We start from the raw sequence: 12,495 nt of genomic DNA on the forward strand, positions 1-12,495 counted from the left end.
GGCCATTAATCTAAATACATTGTTTTTCTGTCTGCATTAGGGATACTTGATATCACCCCATCTAGAGCCATGAGCCTGATTTGGTTTCATAAATAATTTAGAGCCAAAGCTCATCGTATATGTTAATTTAACCATACAAATGTGAGCTAACATAAAACTCCTACCTGTAATTAGATATAAATGAAGAGTTCTATTAAATGCGTGATAATATTTTTAGTGACTTTTTGAGTAATATTCTGGTCTTTATGAAGTAGACTTGGGTTGGTTATATAGCTACATTGTGGTACAATCACAGACTATTTGGGAAGCTTGAAATAAATTACCAGAAGCATAATATTGAGGAATGCTAGTCCTCTAAATTTTGTGGCATTATTTTGAAGTGAAAAAAAAAAAAATAGATACCAGACATTGCTCAGATTTTAAAACCAGGAGCCAGGCTTAGACAGTACTTCCTTACATAGGCACCTTTAATACTATTGGTTTTTTTAAAAAAATAAAAAATTCTTTTCCGTTTTGAACCTAGTTCATATATTTTGATTGAATAATGCAGGCACCACAATTCTTACTTTATTCTAATATTCCTGTATCATGTTAGCCTTGAGTTTGGTTTGAAGTTACGGAGACATAAAGGCAAAGACCACAGGTTGGCATGTTCCCCAAGATGGCAAAGACCAGGTTTCTTTTCAGTTGTTGCTATGTCTTGGACTCAGTTCTGGTCCTAATTTCCCGTCAAAGTCCAAGATGGTCACTACCATTCCACCTCCAATAATCACATCCACATTCCATCTGTCAGGAAGAATAAAGATGGAAAAGAAGGGCACATCCTCTCCCAAACATACATCTTGGTTGCCACTTATGTTCAGTGTTGTGCTGGAGACTCTAGCGAGGGGCATTAAGGCAAGAAAAACAAAAAAAAATATGGCATCCAGACTGGAGAGGAAGAAGTAAACTATTTCTATTTGCAGATGACATGAACTTGTATATAGAAAATCCTAAGGAATCTACAAAAAACAAGCCAAAACTGTTAAACTAATGAACAAGTTCAGTAAAATTTCAGGTTATGAAAGATCAATATATAGAAATCAGTTGTGCTTCTCTACACTAGCAATGAACACTCCAAAAACGAGATTTAAAAACAGTTCTATTTGTACATGCCATCAAAAGGAATAAAATGCTTCGGAATAAATTTAACAAAAGAAGTACAAGCCTTGCACACTGAAAACTACAAAACCTCATTGAAATAAAGATCTAAATAAATGCAAAGACATTCCATGTTCATGGATCAGAAGAGTTAATATTGTTAAGATGACAGTCCTCCCCAAATTGATATATAGGCTGATCACAGTCACTGTCATCGAAATACCCTAGCTTGCTCTTTGTGGGGCAAAATTGACAGGCTGATCCATAAAACTCATATGGAAATGCAGGAGACCCAGAAAAACCACAACAATCTTGAAGAACAAAGTTGGAAGGCTCACATTCCCAATTTCAAAACTTACTACAAAGCTACAGTAATTAAGACATTGTGGTTCTGGCATAAGGATAGAAATACCCATACACTTAAGGTGAAATAAACCCTTACATTTGAAATAAATCCTTACACTTACTGTCCGTTGGTTTTTGACAAAGAGGCAAGACAATTCACCTGGTGCTCAGACAATTGGATATCCACATTCAAAGGAATGAATCTGGACCCCTACTCACAGCATGCACAAAAATGAACTGAAAATGGGTCACAAACCGAAATGTAAGAACTAGAAACTATAAAATGTAGACACAAATCTTCGTGATGCTAGGTTAGGCAACAGTTTTTCACATGTGACACCAAAAACACAAATGACAAAAGAAAAAATAAATTTGGCTTCAAAATTTAAAAATTTTGTGGTTCAAAGGACACTATCAAGAAAGTGGAAAGACAGTCCCTGTAATGAGAGAAAATGTTTACAAATCATATATCTGATAAGAAACTTGCATTCAGAATATACAGAAAACTGTTACAACTCAACAATAAAGACAAATAACCAAATTTAACTTGGCAAAGGATCTGAATAAACATTTCTCCAAAAAAGATAATAGGAATGGCCAATAAGCACATGGAAAGAGGCTCAACATCACTCATCATTTGGTAACTACAAATCAGAACCACAGTGAGGCATCAGAACCACAGTGAGGCATCACACCCATTACTTTAACTATAACTAAAAAGATGGATATTAACAAGTGTTGGAGAGGATGTGGAAAAATTGGAACCCTCGTTCATTGCTGGTGGGAATGTAAAATGGTGGCAGCCAATTTGAAAACAATCTGGGAGTTCTCAAAAAGTTAAATGTAGAGTTACCATGTGACCTAGCAGTTCCACTCCTAGGTATTTTTCCAAGAGAAATGAAAACAAATGTCCCCAGAAAAACTTGTACACACATGTCCATATCAGCAGCATGCTATAGCTATAAAAACTGTAAACAGTCCAAATGTCCATCCTCAGATGAATGGGTAAATAAAACATGGTATAATATCCATACACTGAAATATTATTTGGCCAAAAGGGAATGAAGTGCTGATCCACACTACAACATAGATGAATCTTGAAAACATTACGCTAAGAAGCTGGACACAAAAGGTCACATATTTTATAATTCCATTTATATGAAATGTCCAGAATGGGCAAATTTATAGACACAGGGATTAGATAGTGGTTACCTCAGGCTGGGGTGAGAGGTAGGGTGAGGACTGTTAATGGGTATGAGGTTTCTTTGGGATGATAGAAATGTTCCATAATTAGACTGTAGTGTTTGCACAGGTCTGTGACTATACTAACTATTGAATTGTAAATTTCAATCAGGAATTTTCTGGTATATGAAAGATATTTTTAAAAAAGTAAATCTTGGAGGTGGCACATACTACTATATTCTGTTGGCTATAACTTAGTTACACTGTTACACCTTCTTGGGGGTAGGAATAGTGAAGGTGGGAACAGTGTTCTGTATTCTGGGCAGCCATGTGCTCAGCTAACATAAGGGGACTATGACTGAGGCCAAGGAGTGAGTGAGATATTGGTGTACATCTAGTAATTTCTGCCACCTTCTAGTTAAAGGTGAATCATAACAAAACTGCTGCAAGTTACTGTCATCAAGTCAACAGTCATTCTTGATGAAGAGCTTCCTATTAGTTTGAAATAATAACCTGGTTTTTTAAAAAGGTTTAAATACAAAGAGAGGTTTGAGAAAATAGAGTAGCCCTCATTCTTTATTGCAAAATAGAAGACAAAAAAAGAGGAACAAAACCTTTAATTTCATCTGATAGCTCAATGTGTCAATTTGTGGGGTCTCAACAGTGAAAAATGACCATGTCAGATAATCATGAGTGACGCTTTATTGATACCAGCTGGGTGTATGAGCCTGGTCTGGTAAGAAGACGAGAAAAGTCCCCGGCACCCAAGAATGTCACAGTCTGATTGGAGAAATATAATGTATATGCATAAAATGTTAAATAACAGGATAATTTATAGTTACTACAAAATGTAAAAAAGCAGACAGTAAATGCTATGCAAGTTTATTAGCCTGAGAAAATCCTGTGACCTGAGGTATCCAAGGACAATAAGAGTAATAATACTTTTGGAGAGCTCACTATGTGTCAGATGCTTTGGAAGCACCTGCTAAATGTGATCTTGCGCCCTTCTCACACTAAGTGCAGGAACGGAGTCTCCTGGATGGTGTCTCTCCAGGGCCCGTGCTCTTAATTGCCTCAGTTGTGCTCCGAACCCAGGCTGCACAATAGGACGCCCGAGGAGATTTCAGGACACTGCAGGTTTCTGGATCCCATTCTCAGAGATTCTGATTTCAGTGGTCTGGTGTGTGCCCTTACCCTCCCCACCACTGGAGGTTTTTTTTTTTTTTTTTTTTTACAAGTCCCCAGAGGATTACAGTGACTGTTCAGCCCAGGGTCGGAACCACTGTGTTCCTTGGGGCTGTAGGTTCCTCCCCTAACACATGAGGGGTGATCCACCCCTGAAGAAGGTAGGGCAGGACTGGAGACAGTAGATAACAGTCTCATTTTAGAAGTGGTTAGAACTGGACAGCAGCTCAGCTCAGGTAATGCTGTTTTCTACTGTTCCCACGCCCTTCCACCCACCGAGGCTTTTTTCTGTTCCACAAGATATGGCATAGTGATCACAGGGTACCATCACCTAGAAATGGACTGTCCTGTTGAAGTGGGTGAAAGTAGAGATGCAGGTGCGCATATCACTGGAGGATCGCACTAGTGCTCGATATTTGGAGCAGCGGAATGTTATAGGTGACTCTTAGGTTGCTAAAATTATTCATTGTGTCTGCCCAGAAGTAGGACATTTCATTTTCCTTTGCATTCATGGTGTCTGTGCCAGAAGCTCTATTTTTTGTTTACTCTACTATACTTTTTGGGAAGCTCTTATCAAATGGTTTTAAGATGCCTTTATTTGATTGAAAGCCTGTCTGATCCTTCCTCTCCTGTCCTTCCCTTTCTTCTAATACTTCTACCATTAGACTAAAGGCAGTTTATTCTCTTCTTCCTAGAGCTTTCTTTTCCACTGGCAAAATTTTTGTTTGTTTTCAGTTTCCATTGATTTCAAAATTATGAACTGTGCTTTCGTGGTTTCCTATAACCACATCCTCCCTGACCACTTTATAATTTCTGTATCTTAATTAGTTGCTAATTAGTTCATTCTTTTAGGATTTTCCTCACCTTCTATTACTTCCTTTTTAGAACACCTTACTGCAGACAACATTTTAATTTCATGGTTTCATGATCACTCTTCAACGGTCTTAGAGCAATTTGCTATGACATCATTTCTTGCCCTCTTTTACCTCCCCACTCCCCATATCCTTTCTTTCTTTACCATGTCATTGGGATTGTAGTTCTTTGGGATAAAGAAATAGTATGGTAGTGCCATGTTCTCTTCTCACAGTAAATACACTGACATTGAGGATGCTAACTAAGTAGCATTTAATTATATCCCTCAGCTTATGGGATAAAATGTAACTAAAAGAACGAGGAAAGGAATTTTAAGTGGAAGCTACCTTGGCACATACAAGCTTGTATTTATGAAGAGTACTTAGAAGGAATAGCCTCTGTAACAAAACCTTTGTGATCACTATAATCAGGAGGCTTTGCTGGTGTTGAAGATCATGCATATAGATATTTTAGTTAAGGGAGTCTACTGAAACAAAAAAGGAAAACTACAACACATCACTGGCATAATATCACATCGAAGCCTATTTCTCCCATCCCAGCTCAGTGGGTCGTGAGGGCACCGACAGGCGGTTGGTGCCGCTGTGTATTGATCAAGGGATCCAGACTCTTGACAGCTGTGCTCTCTTCCTGGGAATCAGTATTCAGCTCTTGCCTGAGAACAGAGCAGAGAGGATGGTTTGTGGGCATTTTTCATGGGTAAGGACAGGAAGTGGGAAATGGCATTTCTGCTCACTGAAGGTATTTTTTAAAAAATGGAGTGGGGAGAGGGGATTGGAAGAAGGTGGTCAGAAAGTACAAACTTCGAGTTAGAAGATAAATAAGTGCTAGGGATGTAATGTATGACATGATGACTACAGTTAACACTTGCTGTGTGATGTACAGGGAAGTTGTTGAGACAGCAGATCCTAAGAGTTCTCATCACAGGAAGAAATGTTTTTTTTCCTTTTATTGTATCTAAACCCAGTATGTGGTTGTTTCATGATATATGTAAGTCAAACCATCATGCTGGACACCTTAAACTTATACAGTGATATATGTCAGTTATTTTTCAATAAAACTGAAAAAAAAGTCTAAGTTGTAAGAGAAATGCAGTGGTTTGCTTATGTAACTGACTCAGTAGGGTTCCTGTGCACATGAAAAGGATTGTAGGATCAAGTAAACACATAATTAAAATTAAACAACTCTATTAACAGTGAGGAAGTAAAATACAGTGTTGTCACTTGACCAGCTTTCCTTTTAACATTGGTAAAATAAAACAATGCACAACTGTTAAATTAGATTTGTAGTAAGTAGTAACAGATACCATAAAACTTATTCATTACTCATTGTTGATAGATTTAGTTACAACATTAGGAGCAGTTTATATCCATAATAGATAAAAACAATGCCAGGGTTAGTAAATCTGATTCTCATTACACATGTATTAACAAATCAGATTATTTCAATGGGGCCTCATTAATCAGTCAACAAATACATGACACAAATACATGGGTATCCACCATGGACACGGTTCTCCTAGTGGGCTGAGAAGAAACCAAACTAAATGGGGATACTTTAAAAAGAAAGATAATCAGCAACATGAGTTTATATATTTGCTATGCAAATTGGAAGACCAGGTATTCTGGAAGTTGAAGGGATTAAAAGTGCATGCCCTCTGTAGAGATATAGCCCAAATTGTTGACTGAACTTGTTACTCTGGTGTGAAATGCCAACGGGAAAAACAAAGAGACACAAAAGTGGAAAATCAAAAACACTTTAATATTTAATTGCCAAAATCACAACACAACTTGGAGAATCATGCATCTGTTCTTTGTGACATGAGGATAGCAAAAAGGAAAAAAAAACCAACTTGCGTATGTGTCTGTGTTATCTGGATTCAGCCCAACCTTAATAGAAAACTCATCAGCAGTAAGCTTGCAGGTTTAATATCAAAACGTTATAAATTGTCATCCAAGTACATCATACTTTATATTTAAAAATAAAAAAGCATTTAATAGAGATTTGGAGTCTACCGTGACAGACATATAACTATTTGAACTGATTGAGACACATCCTAAGCAACCCATATAAAAGGCAGTATAGTTATGCACTAATTCAGTATATCCAAATGTAATAAATTTAATTACAACTTAAACAAAGCTAAAATAGTTACAAGCAGCATAAAAACATAAGATTCAATGGGGGAAATGATTCTAAATAAATGCAAACATTATTATGTTTGAATATTAAAAAAACAAAAAAAACCATGAGGCGGTGAGTCTGGGCAACTCCATTGCATTGCTGTGGATGCTAGTAAGACAAGGTAATTTAGAGAGGATCTTTTTTTTTTTTTCCTCCTAAGAGTTCATTTATTTGAGAGAGAGAGAGTATGCTCGAGAGAGTGTGAGCATGAGGGGGGGGGGGGCAGGCAGAAGGAGAAGCAGGTTCCCCACTCAGCAGAGAGCCCAACATGGGGCTCCATCCCAGGACTCCAGGATCATGACCTGAGCCACCCAGGTGCCCCAGTTTAGAGAGGATCTTATCTAACAGCATTTTTGGTCCTGAAGTATCTTTGTTTCTTAACCCTTATTACCATGATTCTCAAAATTGACCAATGTATAGACCAATTTCAAAAGGAAAAAAATGCCTGTAATCCCCACAGTATTAAATTATTAGTTTTATTGTGTCATTTAAATATACATAAACATGGGCGCCTGGGTGGCTCAGTCGTTAAGCGTCTGCCTTCGGCTCAGGTCATGATCCCAGGGTCCTGGGATCGAGCCCTGCATCGGGCTCCCTGCACCGCAGGAGGCCTGCTTCTCCCTCTCCCACTCCCCCTGCTTGTGTTCCCTCTCTCGCTGTGTCTCTCTCTGTCAAATAAATAAAATCTTAAAAAAAAATAAATATACATAAACATTAAAATATCAGTCTAAGCTCCTCCTGCTCTGAGCTCTTAAAGAAATTTATAAATTCAGCATAGAATATTAGCAAAACTACAAAATTGCTATAGTTCAAATGAAAAATATTAGGATTCATATGAGGAAGACGTTCATGAAGGCGGCATTTGAGCTGGTCTTTCAAGAATGAGTAAAATGAGTAGTGAGTAAATAAGGATTGGGAGATAAGGCTCAGGCAAAGGAAAGAAAGTGAGGAGGCCCAGAGGAGTGACGCTGCTCCGTGTGTGTGGCACGGGAAACAGGTCCTTTGGGCTCTAGCGTATGGTGTGGGGGATATAGGTCTTATATTCTGTGGATAGATCATGAGGGCCTTGAGTATTGAGCCAAAGACTTAAGGCCTCATTCTGTATGAATGAGAACCACTGAAGGCAGATGTGAGTAAAAGAATAAGATGAGCCATGTTGTATTCTTGAGTTTTTATCCGCAGCAATATTTAAGTAAGTTGACAGTGAAGAATGGGGGATTGAAAACCCAGCCAAGAAGTCAGCTCTATGAGAGCAGGGACTTGGTTCAGGACTATATCGCCAGGTTCTAGAACATAGCTGGTCCTCCTTACATGTTTGTTGGATGAATGTAGGATGCCTGAGTGAATGGTAGGGGGACATCCAGGTAGAAAAGGGTAGAAGATAAAGTCTGGATGAGGAGCTCAGAATACAAGTTGGTAGCTGAGAGAATGGATGTGCAAGTTGTACATAACTAAGTGAATCCCTGAGGGGTGTGTAAGATGGTAAAGGAGAGAGAAACGGTGAACAGGTTAAGGGCGGAACCTTGATTAACTCCTACAGTTACAGCTAATGTGGAAAAGGGGGGAAACCGTGAAGGTAACAAGGAGAGATCAGAAAGGTGCATCAGGAGATGACAGTAGCCCAGCAGCCAAACCAGCAGGATTTGTGTGTGTCCGGCTTACAAATTTTTATTTTAAATTTCGAATTTGATTTTTTTTTTAAGCAGACTTACTTTGAAGGATTCGTGGTTCTAATTTTCCTAGCGTTAAAAATGATTTTAACAAGTGTGTAAGACTTAATATTGAGGGGATCAAGGTCAAACCAGGCAAGGAAAGTATATCCCAGAAGCATGCTGGATCTGGGGAAATTTCAGGATGATATTAACGTATTTTGGAATTTAACACACATTTCTTTTAGACTTCTTGTTACTACATCTTTGAGCTAAATATATAAATTTTAGCATGTTATATATAGTAGTTAAGCAACAGGATAATTATATCACAAAAATGTTTACTTTAGGGATTCATTTAATGTAGTGTCTCTCTTAGTGGCCTACCCTAGGACATTTTAAGTGATTATATTAAGTTTTATTTCTAGACAATTTTTGTGAAACTTCTTTTGCCTAAAGCAGCACATGGTTCAGTTGTTTAAAAAAAATAAAAAAGACATAAGCTCAAAAACAGGCACTGGTTTCTTACTCCTTTATAGCTTTGAAAATCATTCCGAATCCTCTTGACAAGAGTGTTTACTACATCAGCTAGCAGTAGGACTTAACATTAAATTTTCATTTTGATTAACTTGACTGCAGTTGTTTCTTGGCTGCCTCTTTAGAGCCCGCTGCGGAATAAAATTAAAACAGTTTTATGATATAGCAGTTCAGTTGCAGAAAACGACATTTTTCTTTTTCCCTGAATGGTGGTGTGTTTTCTCTCTGAGTTTCCTCACATACACCCCGTGGCTCTGGTTTCTTCCTCTCTAATCCAGCTTTTATAGTATTGACAGATTAATTTTCCTAAAGCAGAGCTTCGGCCAGTCTCTCATCCCAAACCTTTCTCTGGCCTCCATTGCCAGAGAATTAGGACCAGCCCAAAAGCTATATATTCCTCTTGACATTTTCTTGATCTTCTCTGCCAAAGTCGCCATCTCCAGATTCTTTATTCCTCTTGCCTAGCACTAGTCATGTCCTACCTTACATAAAATTACATGTGAACACATCTCACCAAGAGGATGTCAGCTTCTTGAATGCATGGGCCAAGCTCTCTTTTCATTTTCGCCCACTCCTCCATTGCTTGGTGCATGAAAGATCCTCCATAAATGTTTGCCAGTGTTCAGCATGGACACATTAAATATGTGCAGTTCTTTGTAGATCACTTATTCCTCAATAAAGCTGTTTTTAGAAAAAGCTAAACAAATAAGGAGATAAATGTTTGTTGGATAAATGAATGAAATATACCTTAAAATGACAACCTTGCAAATTTTTCTTCTTTCTCATATATGGTCCTCCTGATCTTCTTACCCTTTACTTTTTCTTTTTTCCCATAGCACCTTTCACTTTCTAATGAATTCATATTTTAATTCTTCATTTTTGTTGCTGATACTCTCTCCCTCCTTCCTTGAGTGAGACTTGGAGCTGAGGGTCAGTTTCTCTCTGTTTTTTGGATTATGGTTGGCAGTTTTCAAGGCAAAAGTCAGTGTGGTGTTGAACAACAGGGGGAGATGTAGAGGGACCCCAAAGTCAGTTTCTGCTGTGCAGCTTTAGGCACGTTTCCTAACTGCCCTGAAGTCATTTCCTCACCTGTAAGAGGATAATATAAACTCAATTACAATGTTTATAGAAGGATGAAATTCTAGGGACACAAAGTGTGCAGTAAATAAAATTAATCGCTGACGTTTCCTGATCCCTCCTAACATCATATGACAGAAACATCCGCACTTCCCATCATTGTCACTGTGTATCTTCACGGCCGCTCTGGGAAGCGAGTACTGTTGTTGCCTCATCTCACGGGGAGAAAGGAAGGTTTCTGCCCAAGACCGCACAGTGATGGGGGGCAGAGCTTTGACTAGACCAAATCTCTTGGACTTCATGGCTCGTGCTTGTAACCCCTGCCTGCTTGTCTCTGTGCCCTTCCCACCCTCCTACCTCCTGGTGGGGAGCCTCAGGGGAGGCCAGATGATTTCGCCTTTGGAGTAGCCCTTCCAGATCTTTCTTTCCGCTCCAACATGCTTGAGGGGGGTGCAGAGCACTCGTAAGTACCAGCAGCCTCCTCGGGAGGACTTTATGAACCTGGTCTCCCAAAGCGTGAGGGCAGGGGAGTCTGGTTTTGGAAGTTCCCCCTGGGGAGTTGGACCTCTCATTCCTGCTAGGATACCTCTGCTTCCAGATCTGCTGCTTTTTCTCCCATCCCCCTCATCCCCACTCCCCATCTGTGTCTCCTGCGACCAAGATGAAGTATTCTTGCATTAAGACTGTTTTCAAGATTGGGGCCTTACTGGATTGGAAACAGATCTGATGGCTTATGAATGTGATAACCAAATTGATCATTACAGCCTCCTCGACTTCTTTTGTATTGTAAAAGTACTGAAACTTTTTTAAGTGAACTGTCAATAAAACACCCAGTTAAATCACTGACTCGTTTGGTTACTGCAGTATAATCAACATCAGAAATAAGAAAGGCTGTTTTCTGTATAAAGAAATTAGCCTTTTCAGGTATTATCTGAGCATTGAAAACAACTAAACCAGGATTGATGAGATGGGTCGTTTCAGCATCTAAAAAAATGTCTTTAAGTTTCAGGGGATGGGTTTCTTTTTTGAAATAATTTACTTGTCATTGGTTCAGATGTTAAAAATGTACCTCAGAAAATATCAAAATGAAAAAAATAATTTCATTTGCATGCTCTAAAGCTTCATTATTTTTAATTGGGAAATTTGGTAGGGGGCCAGAAAGAACTGGCAAAACATACAAAATTTAAAAGGAGATACTGGCATTTAATTTCAAGTATTGTTTCAACAGAGAGGTTTATCATATATTTTTGGTAGTTGTATTTTAGTGATTAAGAGCGTAAGCCTTGGAATCAGTCTGACTTGGGCCTGAATCCTCACTTTCCTGCTTATTAAATCTGTGAGCTCAGACATACCACTTAACATTCTGAACCTTGATTCTTCCCACCTGTAACAAAGGAACAATACCTACCTCGTAATATTATTGCATCATATGAAATAATACATGCAGAGCATCTAGGTAGTACTAACATATTGTTGGCACTTAATAAATGTTTTATTATCCTTGAGTACAATCATTGAGATAAAATGAGGTTTTGAAAATGTCTTCGCAGATAAGTGGGAAACATTTTTAGGGAATCCTGTGTGCAGTTGTCAGCTTGTTGTAGAATGCCTTTTTAGTGCTAATTCGGAAGGAAGCTTATGTCATCTTGGGATGAACTATCAATTTCTGCATTAGTGAAGTCTTAACTATTGAAATCTTACTGCCGAGTATGGAGCAAACAGATGTTAATTCTAAGTTTCTTACACTAAATTATCTTTTCCAGGAGAATGCATAGAAGGGCTGCGGGAAAACGAATACCTTCTGATTCATTCATGCCGTCAGTGGACCACCATCACTGCCCACAGCCTGGAGGAGGGACACTACGTCATTGGGCCAAAGATAGAGATTCCAGTACATTATGCAGGTACAACTCCCCTCAAGGGGCAAGAAAGGCAGAATGTGCAAATTTTTTCCTCCTGAATGAAAAAATAAGACTTGTCTATAAACTAGAGTATGATGACTTAGAAAAAAAAGAATCAAACACGTTTTTGTGGTTATTCTATCTGTCAGTGAAAGCTCAGTGTCATTTTGTCATAAGTAATTTCTAATTAATGCATGTAGTTGCATGTGGATTCTTATCAGATATTTATAAAATGAACACTTTATTTATAAAATGAACACAGAGAGTGTCTCTGTTGTCTTGGGATGGCAATCAGTATCTGAGCTGCAGTGTCTGAATAACCCTGGGCACCACATGGATGTTGCTTTTGGGAATGGCTTTACAAGATGCCATTTTGCATATGAGCATTGTGGTCTGGCTTTAAAAATAACAGATTGGAAGCTCAG

At 38.5% G+C, this 12,495-nt stretch overlaps 1 protein-coding gene across 2 annotated transcripts in view; it reads left to right on the forward strand.

The window, feature by feature from the left end:
• GAREM1 (GRB2 associated regulator of MAPK1 subtype 1) overlaps positions 1 to 12,495 on the forward strand; it is a 195,755-nt gene that overhangs the window by 60,426 nt on the left and 122,834 nt on the right. For both annotated transcript variants that reach the window (XM_021686087.1, XM_021686088.1), the window contains exon 2: positions 11,933 to 12,073. In XM_021686087.1, the coding sequence (XP_021541762.1) occupies positions 11,933 to 12,073 (141 nt within the window). The remainder of the gene's footprint in view (positions 1 to 11,932; positions 12,074 to 12,495) is intronic.

Source organism: Neomonachus schauinslandi, chromosome 14 (genome assembly GCF_002201575.2).
Source record: "Neomonachus schauinslandi chromosome 14, ASM220157v2, whole genome shotgun sequence".
NCBI classification, from domain to species: domain Eukaryota; kingdom Metazoa; phylum Chordata; class Mammalia; order Carnivora; family Phocidae; genus Neomonachus; species Neomonachus schauinslandi.